This window comes from Chiloscyllium plagiosum, unplaced genomic scaffold (assembly GCF_037043375.1).
Source record: "Chiloscyllium plagiosum isolate Xiang-an unplaced genomic scaffold, Cpla_swu_hap1 HiC_scaffold_21, whole genome shotgun sequence".
NCBI classification, from domain to species: domain Eukaryota; kingdom Metazoa; phylum Chordata; class Chondrichthyes; order Orectolobiformes; family Hemiscylliidae; genus Chiloscyllium; species Chiloscyllium plagiosum.
Window position 1 is genome coordinate 11,653,251 of NW_028270159.1, and position 20,996 is coordinate 11,674,246.

Below are 20,996 nucleotides of genomic sequence, written 5' to 3' on the forward strand. Positions count from 1 at the left end.
AGATCAGATGTGACGACAATTTGTAAGAGCAAAATTAGGCCATTCAACCATTTGAGTCTGCTCCATGATTTAAATGATGGCTGATATGTTTCTCATTCTCCTGCATTCTCTCTGGAACCTTTGCTATCCTTACCAATCAAGAACCTTTTTCTGTCTTGAATACACTCCATACCCGCTCTCCACAGCCCTTTGTGGAAATGAGTTCCACAGATTCATCACCCTTTGGCTGAAGAAATTCTCATCTCAATTCTAAATGGTCACCCCTTCACTTTGAGGCTGTGTCCTCAGGTCCTCTTCTCTCCTACTAGTGAAACACCTTCTCCAGGTCCACTCTCTCCAGACATCTAACTCTAGGTCGAGAGTGTGTTGCTGGAAAAGCACAGCAGGTCAAGCAGCATCCAAGGAGCAGGAGAATCGATGTTTCAGGCATAAGCCCTTCATCACGGAAGCAGTCCTTACTTTCTACTAGACTACTAATTCTGAAAGTTTCGCTGAGATCCCCCCTCTTCCCCCATTTTATCCTTTTAAACTCCATTGACTACATTTCCAGAGTTCTAAACTCTTAACAGATTCATCAGGCACAGCCTCCCATGACATAGCTGTGCTTACTTGGTCTTATTTTACTGTGGTTGACTGTATCGGCACCACCTTGTGTTCCTGTAAGGAGGTGGAACAGTGCATTAACTTGACTAACACCTTCCACCCTGACCTTAAGTTCACCTGGACCATCGCTGACATCTCCCTCCCCTTCCTGGACCTCTGTCTCCACCTCCGGCGACCGACCCAACACTGATATCTATTTAAAACCCACCAATTCTCACAGCTACCTGAACTACACCCCCCCCCCCCCCCCACCTTCAATTTGGCACCGCACTCTTGACCTGCCCCACCTGTCTATCTTCCTTCCAAACTATCCGCTACACCCTCCGCACTGACCTATTGTAATCACTCCTGCCTGCATCCACTTATTAGCTTCTCAGCTACCTTCCACCTCTACCCCCTATGATATCTGTCAACACCCCGCTTCTCCCCTTGCCTCCCCAGCCAGTCTCCCTCCCCTCCTTATGAAGGTCTGTCCTACTCCTCGGATGCTGCCTGACTGGCTGTGTTTTTCCAGTGCTCCACTTCTCAACTGTGACTCTCCAGCATCTACACTCCTCACTTTCTCCTATTTTACCATGTACTTCCAAGTTATCATTATCAATGGTCCCTCGCAGGCATTATCAATGGTCCCTCTTTTGCTCTCTGGGTGAGTCTGTAAGTTCATAAGATAAGGCTATACAGACCAAAATGGCTCCCGCAGGCTGTGTTACATTTGGGGCAAATGGTGATTACAGGAAGGGATGGCTGGGGCATTGCTGTGGCAGAGTGTTCCTTTCACTGTTTTTGCTTGGCTTCCTTTTTTTCCCAAAGTCTTGAGGTGCTCGACCCATTCCTGGATGCTCCTACTCCACTTTTGATTTTGTTACGTGTATTTTACAGGGAAAAATACAGTGAAAAGCTTCCACTGTCGCCGTCATTCCAGCACCATTTTGAATAGCTTGAGTAATTTAAAAAATAGCTTAAAGACTGTCCTTAACTCTACCACTACTGCATTACTATCACCAGTGCCAGACCCAATCAGCACTGAAGTCCCCATTCCTCATGCGCCATCTTTCACTGCTGGACTTTCCTAGTTAACGTTGCCTCCACCGATTGTAGCAGCTGATGCCAGGTTCTGCTGTTCGCCCCTCCACCAGCCGCTTCGCCACTATCTGTCAGGGTCCCACTCCAGGCTCACCAGCACTGCCACACTCCAGTGACCAATGAAGTCGCTTGCCTGTCTGTTGGCTGTGACTTCACAGTTCCATTTTCATCTACTTTGCCTTTACCCACATGTCTTCAGCAACTGTAATGGTTTGCTTCTCTGATTGCCTTACCTTGCTTCTGATTGCCCTCCCTGAAGCCCAGACTTCACTTGAACTTGCACTTAAACCTCTTCAATTGAAGCAGCACTTCAATTGAAATACAGCCCTTCTCAGGATAGCTACTCTGCTATAGCTTGTCTCCCTTTTATTCACTCCTGGGTGACCAGTGACTGAGACTGCGCCTCCAAGAATCCTCCTCAGTCGCTTTTCAGCAACCTCCTCTGTAGGATAGTCTTGGGTCAGTGTTTCCCAGGTGTCTGAGGGAATGTTGCACCTTGCCAGCGAGGCCTTGCAGGTATCACTGCAGCACTTCCCTCTGTCCATCTGGGACTCTCCTGCCATTTCAAACTGGGAGTACAACACCTGCTTGGGGAGTCTTGTCCCCAAGATTGACTTCCAAGTACTCCACAATATCATCCTTAATATCTAAAATCTTTATCACTGACTGAGGTCAGGTTAACTGACCTATGGTTTCCTGTCTTTTGCCTCCCTCTCTTAAACAGAAGTGTTCTATTAACCATTTTCCAGTCCTCTGGGAGCCTCCCTTGAGTCTAGCGATTCCTGAAACATAACCATCAATGTCTCCACAATCCCATCGTTTTTCTCCTTCACATCTCCGGGGTGTAGTCCATGCGTTTCAGGTGATTTCATCCACCTTCAGACCTTCCAACTTCCCCAACACCACCACCACCACCTTCATGATGACCACTGCACTCTCCACTGCCCCTGACACACTCGATATGCCATTAGTGTCTTCCATTGTGAAAACTAATGCAGAGTACTTTATTCTATTCCTCCACCATCTTTGATGTCCCCCATTACTTCTCCAGCCTTGTTTTCCAGTAGTCCAATGTCCACTCATACCCCTCTTTCACTTTTTAGGTATCTTAAAAAAAACTCTTGCAGTCATCTTTTACACTACGAGCTAGAGTTAAAGGCTTCCCAGGCCTCTGGCTTCCCACTAGTCTTGACTAATCATATGCTTTTTCTTCTGCTTTATGCTGTCCCTAACTTCCCTTGTCAATTATGTTTGTCTCATCTTTCCCTTAGTATGTTTCTTTGGCATAAATTACTGCTAAAACTCCTGAATTATTCCCAGAACTCCTCCCATTGCTACTCCACTGCCTTTCCTGCTAGGCTCCCCTTCCAATCAATTCTGGCCAGCCCTTCACTCATATAGAACATAGAACAATACAGCGCGGAACAGGCCCTTCGGCTCTCTATGTAGCGCCGACCTGTGAACTATTCTCAGCTTGTCCCCCTACACTATCCCATCATTATCCACGTGCTGCCTCTGACATCTGTCTTAAATCTATCACGACTCAATTTGTAGTTATGCCTACTTGTACAAGCTAATGTCATCATCCTAGGAAAAAGACTTTCACTGTCTACCCTATCTAATCCTCTGATCATCTTTTAGGTCTCTATCAAATCCTCTCTTAGCTGCCTTTCCAATGCAAACAGACACAAGTCTCTCAGCCTTCCCTCATAAGACCTTCCCTCCAGACCAGGCAACATCCAGGTAAATCTCCCCTGCACATTTTCCAATGCTTCCATATCCTTCCTGAAATATGGCGACCAGAACTGTACACAATATTCCAGGTGTGGCTGCACTAGTATTTTGTATAGTTGCTGCATGATATTGCGGCTCCGGAACTCAATCTCTCTACCAATGAAACTTAACACACTGTGTATGCCTTCTTAACAGCACTATCAATCTGGGTGGCAACTTTCCGGGATCTATGTACATGAACTCCAAGATCCCTCTGCACATCCACACTACCAAGAATCTTTCCATTGACCCAGTACTCTGCCTTCCTGTTATTCTTCCCAAAGTGCATCACCTCACATATAGCCGCATTGAACTCCATTTGCCACCTCTCGGCCCAACTCTGCAGTTTATCCAAGTTCCCCCTGCACCTGTAACATTCTTCTAAACTGTCTACTACTCCACCAACTTTAGTATCATCTGCAAATTTACTAATCCATCCACCTATGCCTGCGCCTAAGTCATTTATAAAAATGACAAACAGCAGTGGTCCCAAAACAGATCCTTGTGGCACAGCACTAGTAACCGGACCCCAGGCTGAATATTTTTCAGAAAGCCAGTTTCTAATCCAAACTGCTAAATCATCCTTAATCCCATGCCTCTGCATTTTCTCCAACAGACTACCATCTGGATCCTTATCAAGGCTTTACTGAAGTCCATGTGTACCACGTCAACTGCCCTACCCTTATCTACATGCTTGTTCACCTTCTTTAAAAAAAACTCAATGAGTTTTGTGAGACACGACCTGCCCTTGATGAAACCATGTTGACTATCTGAAATCAAATTGTTGCTTACTAGGTGATGATAACTCTTATCTCTTATAAACCTATCCTACAACAGAAGTAAGGTTCACTGGTCTATAATTACATGGGTCATCTCTACTGCCCTTCTTGAACAAGGGCACAATATTTTGTAATCCTCCTGTCCTCTGGTACTAAACCTATAGACAATGACAACTCAGATATCAAAGCCAAAGGCTCTGCTATCTCCTCCCTACCTTTCCAGAGAATCATCAGATAAATCCCATCCTGCCCAGGGGACATGTCTACTTTCACTCCTCCTAGAATTGATAACATATGTTCGTAACTAAGCTCTATCTTTTCTAGTCTGATATCTCTTACCTCATTCTTCTCCTCTACAATATTCTCCTTTTCCTGAGTGAAAACTGATGAGAAATATTCATTTAGCACCTCTCCGATCTCCACAGGGTCCACACTCAACTTCCCATTTCTGTCTTTGACTGGCCCTATTCCTACCCTAGTCATCCTTTTATTCCTCACATACCTATAGAAAGCTTTAGGGTTCTCCTATATTCTGTTTGCTAAAGACTGCTCATGTTTTCTCTTTGCTATTAACTTCTCTTTAAGTCCTTCCTAGCTGGTCTGTAACTCTCCATCACCTCATCTGAACCATCTTGCCTCATCAACACATAAGCCTCCCTCTTCTGCTTCACAAGAGATGCAATTTCTGTAGTAAACCATAGTTCCCTTGCCTTATCACTACTTCCCTGTCTGTCAGGGACATACCTATCAAAGACATGCAATATCTGTTCCTTAAACCAGCTCCACATTTCCATTGTCTGCATCCCCTGCATATTGCTACCCTATTCTATGCATCCTAATTCTTGCCTAATCGCGTTATAATTGCCCTTGCCCCATCGATAACTCTTGATCTGTGGCATGTAGCTATCCCTTTCCATCGCTAAACTAACGTAACTGAATTATGGTCACTCTCTCCAAAGTGCTCACCTACAACTAAATCAAACACCTGGCAAATCATTACCAAGCACCAGATCCAGTGTGGCCTCCCCTCTTGTCCGCCCTTCGACATACTGTGTCAGGAAACCCTCCTGTACACATTGGACAAAAACTGACATACTAGAGTTGTAGCATTTCCAATCAATGTTGGGGAAGTTAAAGTTCCCCATAATGACCACCCTGTTCCTTTCGCTCCTACCCAGAATAATTTTGCCAATCCCCTCTCCCACCTCCCTGAAACTCTGCGGAGGCCTATAAAAAAATCTCCAAGCAGTGTGGCCTCTCCTCTCCTGTTTCTACCTCAGCCCACACTACCTCAGTAGACGAGGCCTCGTCAAAAGTTCTTTCAGCCGCTGTTATACTATCCTTGACTAACAAGGCTACACCTCCCCCCTCTTTCACCACCTTGCCTGCTCTTAATGAAAGATCTAAACCCTGGAACATGCAACATCCATTCCTCACCCTGCTCTGTCCATGTCTCCAAAATGGCCACAACATTAAAGTCCCAGGTACCTATCCATGCTGCAAGCTCACCTACCTTATTTCAGATACTTCTGGCCTTGAAGTAGACACACTTCAAACCAGCTTCCTGTGACCGTGAAATCCTGTCTCTGTCCACTCTACTCTCATCTTCCTGTGTACTGCAACTACGCCTCAGGTTCCCATCCCCCTGCTAAGCTAGTTTAAACCCACCTGAATAGCACCAGCAAATTTCCCACTGGGATATTAGTACCCCTTTGGTTCAAGTGAAGACTGTCCTGCTTGTAGAGGTCCCACCTTCCCCAGAATGAGCCCCAATTATCCAAGTATCTGAAACCCTCCTTCCTGCACCATCCTTGCAGCCACGTGTTGAGCTGATATCTGTCCCTATTCCTTGCCTCGCTATCACGTGGCACGGGTAACAAACTAGAGATAGCAGCTCTGTTTGTTTCTAGCTCTCAGCTTCCACCCAAGCTCCCTGAAATTCTGCCTTGCATCCCTATGCCTCTTTCTACCTATGTTGTTGGTACCTACATGGACCACGACTTGAGGCTGGTCACCCTCTCCCTTCAGGACCCCAAAGAAAACACTGACTTATATAGCTGGACTGAAATAAAAAGAAGTCCTTCCTTTCCCTGAAACCTCTGCTCTCTGATTTCAAATCAGTGACTCACCGCTTCCGGCAGGCCCCTGGTCCAAGCTCCTGCCCTTCGAGTTGCTGCTGCCGCTGAGAAACAGAAATCTTTGCAGTTGCCTAGTCCTGTTTATTTTTAAAAGCAAAATACTTTTCTGATGCTAGAAATCTTGAGAAAAATTAGAAATTACTTGAAACATGCCTGACAACATCTATGGAGAGAAACTGAGTCCTAACTTCAAATCTGTGATTTTTCACCTGAGTTTTGACTTTGTTATTTCAGCTGGAAGAGGTTTGGGTTCATCCACAGTTTTAGTAAAATAGACTTGCGATCACTGATTACTATTTACCTGTTGAGTTCAAATGTGGTGTGAATAATTCAACACTTGTCTGTCGTATCTAATTGAGTAATGGTCCACCTCTTGAAAAAGTTGATCCCCAATATTTGGCCAAAGTAATTTATTTCTCATGTACCTGACCAATAAGTTGACCGAGTTTTGCTTAAAAAGTCCAAACTCTTCTAATTGTGCCCAAGTCAGTCAAGTCAAACTCTTCTTGGTGTTTGAATCATGCCTGCATGTATCAATATGTGATGTCAAATACTTCCTGCTACTTCAGTGCCAAATTTAGGGATGGGGTTGGCAAAACAGTCTCTGATCTGGCTGCTCCGTGATAGTGAGGCAATGGGAGAAGGTGAATTTCAACCTCTACAATTATGTAAATGTGGGCACCCTACTTTCTGACAAAAGAAATGAGTCTTTTGCACGAATACCTGCAGCAGTTTTGTTTTTCATTTACAGAGCTGCGGGTCTGGCAAACTGGCAAGTTAAAATCCAGTGAAGCAAGCAAAAAGCGATAGCTTCTACTCTTGTGCATCACTGCTTTCGTAAATAATTGTATCATTTATGGCAACTAATCATAAGCCACTAATCAGTAATACCTTGTTAAAAATCTCTGTTTTGAAAACAATGTATAATTAGTTGCCATATTTATAATTTTAAAATAAATTCAGCATGGATCTGAGTCAGTTTGGTAATACTTGCATTGTAGATTGCTATTAAACATTAGTTCACCAGCTGCAAATAAGTGTTTTTTTGCCAGCATTACTGACCGCTGCATAGTTTCAGGTCGGGGGGGGGGCGATGTTGAGGGAGAAACAGAGAAAAGAGCACCAAATGGGAAATGAACTCATCCTCGGTTGTAAATTTGTAAACTGGCAGAAGCAGTAATCTGTAATGGAGCACAAAGGGGGAAATAAGTACATGGCACAGGTCCCACTTAAACTCTGTTTTCACAAAATTCAATGCAAAATAAATGGGCATTCTGTCCTGATGTTCTCATGTCGAGTAATGCTGACTCAGGAGCTGATTTGCTAATAAAATACCAAACTGTGCCACCATAAATGGTAATGAAGCGATGAAAGTGACAGAATCTGATTCATTGAAGCTAGTCACTAATTGACTTTTTATGGTATTGACTCATTTTAAAGCTAACTTTAGGAAACCAGTTTCATGAGTCATACAAGATGTACTGTATTAGGTTGAAAAAGCATTGATTTTTTTAACGTATATATGAGCCAGCAATGTTGGGATTGTTTCTGCAAATTTCACGCCACACTGTAGTATGAATGCAAAATATTATATGAACAAGGGGCAGGGTGCAGGAAAAAAGAACCGTGAAGCAAAATGATATGACAAGCAAGGAAAGGTGTACAGAACTGATGTTTACTGAGAGGTTCATTGACCTCTAAGTAAAATGGAGAGCTGGCTTTAGTTGCTGTTAAGTGTATGAGTATGACTATATGCTGTGGTAATTCTCTTGCTAGAAACATTCAGAATGAAGAATTTTCTAGTTATTTTTACTGAATGTAGGCAATACTTTCTTTGCAATGTTCACTAAAATGTGTGAAGACTTTTTTTTGCTGGATTCTTGTGATAAAGGCAGAAATCATTAATTAGTGAGATCAAAATAACTAACTGCAAATGCTTCACAGATTTGGTTTTATTGAAGCTAAATTTGTATCTGAAGTTGTCATGTGGCCCTGTTATTTTCATCTCTTGATTATTCATGTTGACAAGTATTACTGATTTCTATCCAATTAAAATGTAACTATAACATAATACAGACCTGTTTTGGTGTGTTAAGATGAGGTGGCACATCTTGTTTCTGGTTAAATCTTGAGCTGGCAATTTGGATGTAAAAGGAAGCTAAAGATTATATAAAGGTAAGCTGAATTAAGATGTGCAGAGCAATTGCATATCTCTCCTGAATTAGTACAGAATTATATTTGTAAAACTCTCATGTTTTTGGACTGAGTGGTATTTGTTTTAGCTGAACAGGCAGGAAGAGTGACTTAGTATTTATAAAACACCTTTCACAATCTACACACGTCCCAAAGGACTTCGCAGCCAATGAAGTACTTTTGAAAAGAAGTTGCTTTTATGATGTGAAAAATGAAGCATGCAATTTGTGCCCAGCAAGCTCTCTCTAAAAGCAATGTAAGAAGGGCCAGATAATCCCTGTTTGTGGTGTTGATTGAAGGATAACTCCCCTGCTGTTAGATGTGCTGCTGAGGGCTATTTTACATTCGTCCAAATAGGTAGGTGGGGACTCAGTTTAACTTCCCATTTGAAAGACTGCACTGCAGCACTCACTTAACTGCACTGGAAAGAGAATCCGCTTATTTTGTGCCCAAGTCCTGTGAATAGGTTTAAACTCCACTTAGTATTTTGACTCCAGGCAAGAATGCTACAACAAATGATGCAAGTCAACATTTTGAATTGTCAAAAGAAAATGTACCTCATCCGCGGTCTCCCTGATGATGTGGAGGTGCCACTGTTGGACTGGGGTGGACGAAATCAGAAGTCACATGGCACCAGGTTACAGTTTGGCAGGTTTATTTGAAATCGCAAGTTTTCGGAGCATAAACCTGACGAACGGGCTATACTCCGAAAGCTTGTGGTTTCAAATGAATGTGTTGGACTGCAACCTGGTGTCGAGTGACTTAATCTCTTCCGAGGAGACTAATCTGTCTTTGCTGCAAGATATGGTACCAAGATATTACTGCATTTATGTGAGTAATTGTAGAAACCCAGAATTGTTAAGATGCAGAGGAGGTCATTCAGTCCACTGTGCTTGCAGCAGTTCTCCAAATCAGCATTTAGACTTAGTGGCATTCTAATGCTTTATGCACATTGTTTCTGTTCAAATGATCGTCTAATGGCCTCTTGAATACCTTAATTTCAACCCACCTTCATTACAATTACAATTCCAGTCAGGGTATTCCAGATCCTAAATACTCCGTGAGTGGAAAAAGTTTTTTTTCACATCCCATTTTCTGCTTTTGCAGTTACATTAAATCTATGGTGTCTCAATTTTGAACTTTCTACAAGTGGAAACAGTTTCTCCCAATACACTCTGTTCAGAACTCTTTTTGAAAACTTCAATCACATTTAGTCTTGGTTTTCTGCTCTCTAGGGAAAACAGTCCTAACTTCTTGATCTGTCTTCATAATTGAAATTGCCTCTTCATGGAACCAAAGTGTTACTTTATTTTCCATGACTATTTGCTTGGAATTGCTAGATCTCTGCTTTGCAATGTGTTTTATTTGATTTTTATCTCGCAATTTTAATGCTACTCAAGAAATTACTGTTTGTGTTCCATGTCAACCATTGTGAATCTTTGCCCTTTCTTTCCCTCAAATAATTCTATTGTTAGGGTTATTTGTGATTTGAGCAACTTAGTCAGCTACTTGATGGGTTTTAGTTAATCACCTAATGTTGAACTGGAGTTGCGTGGACCAGACAAGGCTAAAAATGTCCCTGTTGGACAGTAGAGAGCTAGATAGTTCAGGGAAGCTGGGCAGTGTTCATAATTATTTTCCAGTTGCAAGCTCATATGTGGTCAAACATGTTGAATTTCAAACTTACAACTTACTGAAGTGGGGTTTGAACTCCTTTCATGAGTTCTGAGTCCAATATCATTGTCACTATGCTCTAATGCCCTGTTTTCTTGGACATTTCAGTTTGATTTCTGTGTGTCTCCAATCTCATGTTCTCTTATACCTTCTATTGAATCTGCCAACAACATGACATAGAAATTATTTACTGTTTTAATATTTTTGCTGATTGTGATAATTTAAAGATGCACACTCAAACATTACATGTGCTTCGTCCAAAACTAATTTTTGCAATGTTATGTTGATAATTTGTAAGAATTCAAATAAATGCTTTTTTTTAGGATTTTAAATTTAAACGACCCTATTTAATGTGATTTGGAGATGCCAGTGTTGGACTGGGGTGTACAAAGTTAAAAATCTCACAATACCAGGTTATAGTCCAACAGGTTTAATTGGAAGCGCTAGCTTTTGGAGTGCTGCTCCTTCATCAGGTGGTTGGACAACCACCTGATGAAGGAGCAGCACTCTGAAAGCTAGTGCTTCCAATTAAACCTGTTGAACTATAACCTGGTGTTGTGAATTTTAACTATTTAATGTGGAATTTGAACCTGATAATGTAGGAGTTGCAAACCATCCTTTAGACCCTCCATCTTTGGAATAATTTTTTCTTGTGTTGTGAACTGATGCAGTACAATACTTCTAAATCATCTCCTCTCCTTCCCATTGACAAGATGGTTTGCCCAATTCCAAAAACAAAATATTGCAGGTGTCATTCCGGCAGTAACTTTGGAGAGAGAAACAGAGTTAATGTTTACACCTTTTGCCAGTGAAGATATTTAAGATTAACAAGGGCTTGATAGAGTAGATAAGGAGAAGCTGTTTCCAATGTTCTGAAACCAGACAACAAAGATTTGAGATAATTGGAAAATAAACCACAGGGGAAAGGAGATGTTACTTTAAATGCTGCAAATTTGTTTGAACCTGGAATGCACTGCTTGAAATGACAATGGAAGCTGATTTAGTGGCATTTTGGATATATACTTGCAGAGGAAATATTTGCAGGGTTATGGGAAATGGTGAGAGGTAGGACTAATTGGATAACTCTGAGTACAAGCATGTTGATCAAAAGAATGCTGCTGCCCTGTAAGATTTGAATAATCGTGTTTAAAAGTAAAATGAAGATGTTTTTAACCCCCCCAATTTAATACTGCCTTTTCATCTTTAAAATAGTGTAAATGATTTCATTAATGTTACAGTACTGCTTTGTCACTGAATAGTTCAAATTATTGGCACATTTCCTGCACTGAGCTTGCTGTCTAACATGACACATGACTGCTGTCGACTTGCGTGTGTTGGAATATTTAGTCAGACCACATACGGTATTTGCATTAATAGAGAAAAGGCTCAGTGGCATTAATCCTCGTTGATAGGTGGGTACATTGGCTACTGTGATGGCTGTAAGTTTTAACAAGGTTTAATGTAACGACCTGTAGTTTTAATGGGCTGAATACTTGAAATGATTGAAATGTTTTAGCATTGTGAATGGCTCTATTGACTAAACTGCAGTGGGAGCTCTTGGGTACATACATAATTCAAAACGATCTCTGTTTCCCAGGCATTGCTCAACGGTGAGACAAAGCATACTGCTTACTGCCATCTTTGCAATGAGTCATCAAAGCTTGTACCAAAGCAAAACTTCACTTTAGCAACAAGATAACAGTACTGTGTTTGGAAGTCTCGTTTCTAAGCTGGCGGGCATTTAGGGCCGTCAGTCAAAAGCTCCATTCATTCAAGTGTGTAGCCTGAATGTTAATCGCTGTCCCTCCTGTTAATTTACATTCAGTGCACAGCACTACAGGGAGCTGACTTGGATAGTCTGAGCTGTCTAAAGCAGTGATTTGATCCTGTTTTTAAAAATCAGGTAATTTGTGCTGACATTCTTCAGTGGCTATAGTTTGAAAACAAATGTGCAGAATTTTTAAGTTTTTGTTTGTGATTCTGGTTGCTTTTCTTTGGGATGTGGAAACAGAACGAGCTCTGACCTGTTGATTTTCTTTTTGTTTCTTCCTCCCCAACCCTTTTATATTTTGCTTGCAGCTGTGCTTCGATGTTGTCACTCTAACTCTTGCAAGGACCAGCACTTCATCTTAACCATGGCTCAGATCCTCCATCTCGAGATTCCAAATTTTGGGAACAATGTCCTGGGATGCCTGAACGAACAGCGGTTAATGGGGTTGTTTTGCGATGTCTCTATCGTTGTCAAAGGTCAATCCTTCAAGGCGCACCGTGCTGTGCTGGCTGCCAATAGCCTTTATTTCCGGGACTTGTTCAGTGGCAACAGCAAAAGTGCATTTGAGTTGCCCGCCATGGTGCCACCTGCCTGCTTTCAGCAGATCCTTTCCTTTTGTTACACTGGCAAGCTCACCATGGCAGCTAGTGAGCAGCTGGTGGTGATGTATACAGCAGGCTTCCTGCAAATACAACGCATTGTTGAGAAAGGAACTGAACTGATGTTCAAAGTGAGCTCCCCACACTGTGACTCTCAGACCACCTCCATTGAAGACACTGGCTCTGAACCACAGAGTCCTTGTCCCCTACAGCCACCTGCCACTCCAACAGTTGTGTCTCCAGCTTTGCCCATTCCGTTGCTTTCTCGAGTGAAGAGTGAACACTGTGAGCAAGATCTGACAGCACCTGGCATTCATACACTTGCAACAAAGCGCTCACTGGATGCCAACCTGCGTGAGAGTGCCAGTCACCTAAACTGTGCGACACCTTTGAAGTTGCCCAGAGTTTCCTATTCTGGATCCTGGGGAACCACATCTTATGTGCAGCCGGTAACCTACGTTCAAGCAGAGCGCACAAGCCCAGGTGGAAGCAGCAATCAGACCACAGACAGTCCAACCTCCTACCATAATGAGGAAGAGGATGATGATGATGAAGCATATGAGACAATGGGAGAAGATCAGTATGGACAGATGTACATCAAGGCATCAACAGGATATCCTGGTAAGAGATCCTGACTTGTGTGCCTATCTATTGCTAATTGACACTTTTTTTTTTTCTTTTGGCTATTGGTCCATTCCCTGTATCTTCAGCCTTCCTTCCCTGAATTTGGTTTCAGCCACTTCATAGAACTGAAAGGTTGAGAATGGAGTGCTAGCAGCAGATCTGAGGGATACAGGTGAGAGGAAAGGGAGCTGCAAGTGATCTTTTGGGTCAAAGTATGTATACTACTCCTTCAGTAATTGCTCATTTAAAAGGATGATTGTGTAAAGAATATGATCTTCTCCAAATTAGACTGTGTTTTATTATGATCGGGGAAGCTCCCAGATTTAATATAGAGCAGTTTATATGTCAGGAAGCAGATAAGTATGGAATCTGCTCTTTAAAATGGGTATCATATCTGACCCAAACATCCATATTTCCATTATTTCAATAACAGTATATGGAAATAATTAAATCAATTAAGGACTTGCACAGTAGCAAGAGCACGATGCATGTTATTACTTAAACATGGATTTATAAGAGTTTTGTAAGAGTGTAAGAGAATGATTCACCTCAATTTGTGATTTTTATAGGCAGATGCAATAGCACATACATTATTTTCAAAAATCATGACATGAAAGATGCAGTTGTTATATTGAAAACACTACAAATCTAGGATAAAGCATACAACCAAACAAGAAGCTAGTCTAAGAGACAAAAGCAGAAACAGAAAATGCAGTCAGCAACAAATGAGAAAAGCAGTTAGGTTTTTAGACTCATGACCTTTAATCAGAACTGGGAAAAAGTCATCAACATGCAGTGTTAACTATGTATCTCTCTCCACAGATGTTGCCAGACCAAGTATTTCCAGTATCTTTTATTTTTGATTTCTAGTGCCTGTAGTATATTTATTTTGCATTAGTTAAAATGTAGCCAGGAAACAAAAAGACGATGGGAAGAAGTATTGATTAAGATTTGGTTCAGGTTGTAAGTTTGCTCGCTGAGCTGGCAGATTTTTTTCAGATGTTTCGTTACTGTGCTAGGTAACTTCATCAGTGAACCTCTGGTGAAGCACTGGTGTTCTGTCTTGCTTTCTATTTGCGTGTGTCTTGGTCTCTTAAGGTGGGTGATATCATTTCTGCTTTGTTTTTCCCTCTGACGTTGCTAAATGGGGTCCAATTCAATTTGTTTATTAATGGAGTTCCGGTTTGAATGCCAGACCTCTAGGAATTTCCATGCATGTCTCTGTTTAGCCTGTCCTAGGATGTGTTGTCCCAGTCGAAGTGGTGTCCTCCTCAATCTGGATGCAAGGATGCTAGTGATAGTGGGTCATATCTTTTGGTGGCTGGTTAGAGTTCATGTATCCTGATGGCTAGTGTATTCTGCCTGTCTGTCTGATGTAGTGTTTGTCACAGTCCTTGCATGGTAATTTGTAAATGGCATCTGTTTTGCTGATTGTTGGTATAGGGTCCTTTTTTATCAGTAGCTATTTCAGTGTATTAGTAGGGCTACCATGATGCCAAGGGGTCTGAGTAGTCTGGTAGTCATCTCCGAGAGGTTTTTTGGTAGTATGGCTAGAGTTTCTGGGCGTGTTGTGTCTATTTGTTTGGGTTTGTTCATAAATCAGCAGACTGTGTTTATTGGGTACCTGTTCTTCTCAAATACATTGTATAGGTATTTTTCTTCTTGTACTTCCTGGGTGCTGCGGTGTGTAGTGGCCTGTTTAAATAATGTCCTGATGCAGCTCCGTTTCTTCTGCTTCTGCAGTTAAGTATCTGGTCTGTGTGTTGCTTTCTTGTAGATGCTAGTCTGCAGTTCTCCATTAACTGCTTGTTCCAGTGTGACATCTCTGGGGAGTCTGTTCTTCTCTTTTGTGAAATTTATGCCAGTAAGGATGTTAATGATATTGTAGGTTTCCTTTTAATTCGTTCCATTTTGTGAGGTGTCATCCACTTAGTAGACCCAAAGTTTGAATTGGATCGTGGGGAGGGCTGTTCGTTTAAGTCTCTGCATTACTGCTTTTGCTCAGAAGCTTGATATTGGTATTTGTGTCCTTGCTTCGTCTTTGGTCAGGCTAATGTTAATTGATGTGAATAGGGCCATTACATCAAAGGAGACCGAGGTTACGTCATCTGACTGAGCGCCACCTGCGATTAACTGCATTTCTTACCTGTTTCCTGAGGCATTCATGTATTACCAAAATGTCTCAAGTACAAACCACTGCTCAACACCCCACAAGCCAGAAGAATATCAGAATAGAACAGCTGCAGAATGCTGAGAGAAATGATTAACGATACCCACAACCGACTCCACAAATACAATCTGGAAATTGCTGCCAAAAAACTTTATCCACCCATGCGACAGACCATAAATGAATGAAGCATCAGCATCAAATAATGGCAGACCAAGAAAAAGAAAAAAAACTATCCTTACAAGAAGAACTGAACAAGCTCACAAAAGAACAATACAGACAATTCAGAAGCTTGTATTAAAAACATATCGACTGACCACTAACAGACATGGAAAAAGCTATCCTAGTAAGAGGGATAAACTACAGCTACAGCGATACGGACAAAAAGGACTTGGCAGCATTAGAATCAATCCTGAAAGACAATGGACTTACAGAAAAAACCCAGCAGACCATAAGACAGACAGTTGCACCAAAACCCAGCTGGAAGAAGGAAGGGAATGCCTTTAACACACAGGAGAGGAAAGCCCAAGAAGGACTCAAAAGACAAAGCTTCTAATCCTACCTGCAGACAAAGGGTGCATGACTGTCATCTGAAACAGAACACAATACATTGAAAAGGTGAACTCACTACTTACAGATACTGACATTTACCAAAAGATGGCGATAGACCAGACTCCACAGCTAGAAAGCCGTATCACAGCTACATTGAAGGAGCTTCATAAGCCTGGTGAAATTAACATGACAGGTCTCCAAAAAATTAAACCTGATGGATCTAACACATCCTGCTTCTATGGAGTACCTAAGGCAAACAAACCAGAGGCCTCCCTGAAACCTAAAGTCTCACTCCCCAGCACATTGACTTACAGACTAGCAAAGGAACTCCACCGAAAATTGAAATACCTAGTACTATGTTTTCAAGAAAAATGGGTACCCAATCCGCCAATTCCTCAAACTGACCCAAACAAAGAGACACAACGCAAGCAAAAACTATAGCCGCATTATGTTACATCAAAGACGTATCAGAAATGACTTCCAGATTTCTCAGACCCTTTGGCATCATGGTGACTAATGAACCTAAAGGATCCATAAGATACTTCCAGTAAAACTAATGTCATTTACAAGATACCTAAGAACCGTTTAAGGAAAAAGCTACATCGGACAAACTACCAGGAAACTTGCCTCCAGGATATATGAACACCAACTAGCCACCAAAAGACATGACCCACTATCACTAGTTTCTATACATATAGACAACGGGCACCACTTTGACTGGGACAGCATATATATCCTAGGACAGGCGAAACAAAGACATGCACGAGAATTCTTAGAGGCATGGCATTCTAACCAGCACTCCAACAATAAACACATGGATAGAATAGGACAGTACCCAATTGTGCTCTGTGCAGAGCTTCTGTATGTGTAAGCATAGCTTTCTTTGGTTGTTTCAGTGATTTAGGCATGTTCAATTCAGATCTGTTTTACCCTTGGTATTCAAAGATGATAGAGTTCACATTTTATTCAGTGTGCTATAATCTATATTTGTATTAAATAATTGGCTTCTCTAGTCCCTACTAATTCATTTGACTTAGTGTGTTAGTCTGTCAAAGCCATATTGGATGCAGCTCTCATAAGCCCCACTTATAGTTGGTGTAGTCTGTCAATCTGGTGGATCTGTACAAAGCTTCTGAGCCCAAAGTTGTATTGTAAATGAGAAATGTTAAAGATTTCAAATGCTTTCTCTGTATTGTTCCATTCAGTCCCCCATACAACTTCAGTATTGCACCTGTCAAAGTACTTGTGACTTCATACCCAAAAGTCAATTTTTGCCATTTATTCCCAAACTTTATTTAATAATACCAAGACCGTTCAACACACATTAAGCATGAAATAGATACTGTTTTGTCAGTTTCCTTTGTGGTAGTATACTGTTGCCAGTTCTATAATCAGTCATTAATGTAAAGCTATTGGTAAACCTCTAATGCTGACTTTTATAATAAATTAGTGAAAGAGAAGTTTCTTCTGAATATTGTAATATTCACAAGCCATCTGTAGGATTTCCTAGCTAAATACATGTTCTGCACCTTAAAATACAGTTTCTTTGTTTGGATTAAGTTCTTGCATGGAGATGATACATGAAATCTGTTGTTCAACCCAATCAGTTGATAATTATTCTCTCAGCAATTAGTGCTCCTTACCATACCTTCCCATCTCACGGCCCCTTTAGCTTTAACCACTTCCTTTAACTTCATCTCAAAAAATGACAAGGAGTTGTCTTTAATCGTAACTTAATGCATGCGTTCCATAGCCCCTCAATTCTTTTTCAACAAAATAAATCTCTTCCATTTCAAAAAGGTAGCGTTTAATTCAATATTATTTGAACATAGTCTGACCATTTTTTTTTTTAAACTAGTCTTGAAAACTTTGGAGAATGTCTCTGAAGGAAAGGATTCCTTCAAAGTGATTTGTTTTATTTCTCCGATATATAAATTCTCCTGTAATGGGCCTGCATTTGTTCATGTTAATCTTTGTCTTTCATGTTGTTAGCTTTTGGAGACCACCTTTATGTTCCTTATTAGTTTGCATTCAAATTCTTTTATTTTTTCCTTTACCAGGTTTTTTGCTGGGTCTTAAGTTGCTCCCAAACCTCCCTCAGTCTGACATTCTTGTAAGCCACTTCCTTTGATCTCATGCAATATTTATCATACTTTGTTAACTACAATTGTTTTTCCTTTCTCTTGGGTGTTTGTGCCTTAGTGGAATGTATGTGTTGTAGACCTTGTAGTTTTTTTAAAATACTTGCCATTACCTATCTACCATCAAATCTTTAAGTGTGCTTTTCCTGATCCATTGTAGCTAATGTGCTCCTCAACACTTGTGGTTTCCTTTGTTTGAATGCATAGTTCATTCATTCAGCAATGTAAAATTGTATTTTATTTTGGTCGCTATTTCTCAAAGGCTCCTTTACGTCTAAGTTATTCGTTTTCCCTTTCTACTTGCACAAGATTAAATTCAAAATAGCCCAATAGTTTATTTTCTTACTACACCTCCTTTTACAAGTTTAGCTTCCTTTGAATCTGAGCTCATCTTAGATTCACGTCCCCTGCCAATCCAGTTTCAACCTTTCCCCAACAAAGCTTGCAAACCTCCTTGCAAGGATATTAATTCTTGTCCAACTAAAAAAATGGTGTATCCATCTCGTACAGGTCCCATTGCCTCAAAAATCTGATATATTTCCTTCTCCACCAGTTTTCCAAAGAAGTCCCCTATTAGTAATACTGCTCTTCTATTGAGCTGTGGTTGACGTGAGTCTGACTGCGTTCCTGTGAGGAACAGCTGTCCTCACCATAATCCATTGGCGTACTCCTGTGTTATTTTCCTGCATCTCTTAAACCCCATTCCTTATTTGTCTGCATAACTCCAAGGTGTGGTGTGCCCACCTCCTGTGTTGGTGCTTTCTGCCTCAGATGCATGACAGTACATTCCTGCTGCTTGAATTGTAGAAAGATATGCTGGATGCAAGATTTACTGCTGAGAATAGAATATTGGATGTGAATGTGTTGGTCATAATCTTTTAATAGGATAGTGCAGTGTTGGAATCCCAGCACCATTGTATAATCCTGTCTGAATTAAAGTCAATCTCAAAAATGATTGTGAAAAAATAATTCAGTAGTTTCTTAGAAACCAAAAGAACAGTTTTATACTCTCCTGACAGCCTATTTTAAAAATGTTTATGTACTGATGATGAGAATTTACTCGACCGGCAAGAATCAACTTTAGATTACTGTTGGAACCACAAATGATTAGAAATGCATTAGGAGAAGCCAAAACGGCAGGCGCTCTGTTCATCTCAACAATGGGATTTGAGGCTTTAGAAATAAATGACAGAGGAGATAGGGTCAATTCAATTCCAATTTGATATGGAAAGAGAATTGAGGATGCATATAAAGATTGGATTGAGAGGAAGAAAGCAAAAAGGAAAGGAATCCTCCGAGCAGTTCACATACAGGAGATGGACAGCACAGTCTCATTTTGTTCCCTCTCTGGACTGCCAGGTTTGGCAAGAGTTATAAAAGTTATAAAACTCACTGCCATTATCAGGGTCTTTATGCAATGAGTTAGGAGTCCTAACTTATTGCAATGAATTTACTTCATAATTGTGGCAAAAAAATGCAGTAACCTTGTATTGCAGGGGGGTTTGATGAGAAGTTTCTATTTCTCACATGGTCCAGTAATATGATTATTTTCCCAGCTAATTCTGGGCCCTTGTTAATACACCAGACTTTTCATCAATTAAAAGGTGGGTTGTGATAAACTTCAATGTTGTATTATCAAGGCATTTACATTGTAAGGGTGATGGAGCAGTTCTGTATTAAAAATTGTTTGGAATTACCGCAACCTGAATTTCTGTGTTAACAATATTTGCTGGTCTCTAGTTTGTCTTTTTTTAAACACAAGATTTGTTATTGAATCATGCTTTCTGCTGCTGTACCACTTTGTTGTTTAAGTTTGTTCCACGTAATAGACTGGTAAATTTAACATCATTATTGGGTAAGGTTTTGAAATCCATAATCAGGATGTGTTTGGTGGAGGGAGTTTCAGATAAAACAATTCGTTATGTACTTACGAGGCTTCAGTTATAAGAGAGTTTGAAAAGGGCAGATTTTGTTTCTTCTAAATTCAAGGGATGCTGACATCGCTGGCTCGGCCAATCATTTATTTATTGCCCATGCCTAGTTGCCTCATGAGAAGGTGGCAGTGAGCTGTGGTTCATGTTCTGTAGGTACACCCATAATGCTGTTAGAGAGGGAGTTCCAGAATTTTGACCGAGTGATATTTCCAAGTCGGATTAATGAGTGACTTCGATGGGAATTTGGAGCAGTGTTCTCATGTATCTGTTTCCCTTAACTCCTGGATGGAAGTGGTCATTTTGCTGATAAATTCACAAAGGCTGATGAAAGGCACATCGTGGGTACTGTCAGTGTGGAATTCAAGTAAGTATGAGTAAAGACCACATGCAAGATTGGTTAACAAAGTTGAGGCTTATAGAATGGAAGAATCATTATCCAACTGGATGAAAAATAGGCCTAATGGCAGAATGTTTTTCAGACTTAATTAGTAGCATTCCCTAAGGATTTGTGTGTGCCAGTATTTTCTTTTGCTGTACTTGTGTATGAATGACTTTGATTTTGGCAGCCAAAAGTTCAAAATTTGCAGATGATACCAAACTTGGAATACAGTTAAACAGTGAAGGCTTCCTCACCAGTCTACCATGAGGAACCTTGTTGAATGCCTTACTGAAGTCCATATAGATCATGTCTACCACTCTGTCCTCATCAATCCCCCTCATTACTTCAAAAAACTCAATCAAGTTTTGAGTTTTTCCCATGCATAAAACCATTTTGATTATTCCTAATCAGTTCTTGCCTTTCCAAATACATGGAATCCTGTCCCTCAGGATTCCTTCCAACAACTTGCTTGCTACTGATGTCAGTGTGTGAGCAGTTTAATTAATAAGATATGTACAGTGGTGATGTATCTTTGTGGAGGTGCCAGTGTTGGACTGGAGTGGACAAAGTCAGAAGCCACACAACG

At 40.9% G+C, this 20,996-nt stretch overlaps 1 protein-coding gene across 13 annotated transcripts in view; it reads left to right on the forward strand.

The window, feature by feature from the left end:
• Nucleotides 1–20,996, forward strand: part of nacc2 (NACC family member 2) — a 100,898-nt gene that overhangs the window by 43,269 nt on the left and 36,633 nt on the right. For all 13 annotated transcript variants that reach the window (XM_043720478.2, XM_043720475.2, XM_087998263.1 and 10 more), the window contains one exon: nt 12,323–13,234. In XM_043720478.2, the coding sequence (XP_043576413.1) occupies nt 12,379–13,234 (856 nt within the window). In that variant the 5' untranslated portion in view covers nt 12,323–12,378. The remainder of the gene's footprint in view (nt 1–12,322; nt 13,235–20,996) is intronic.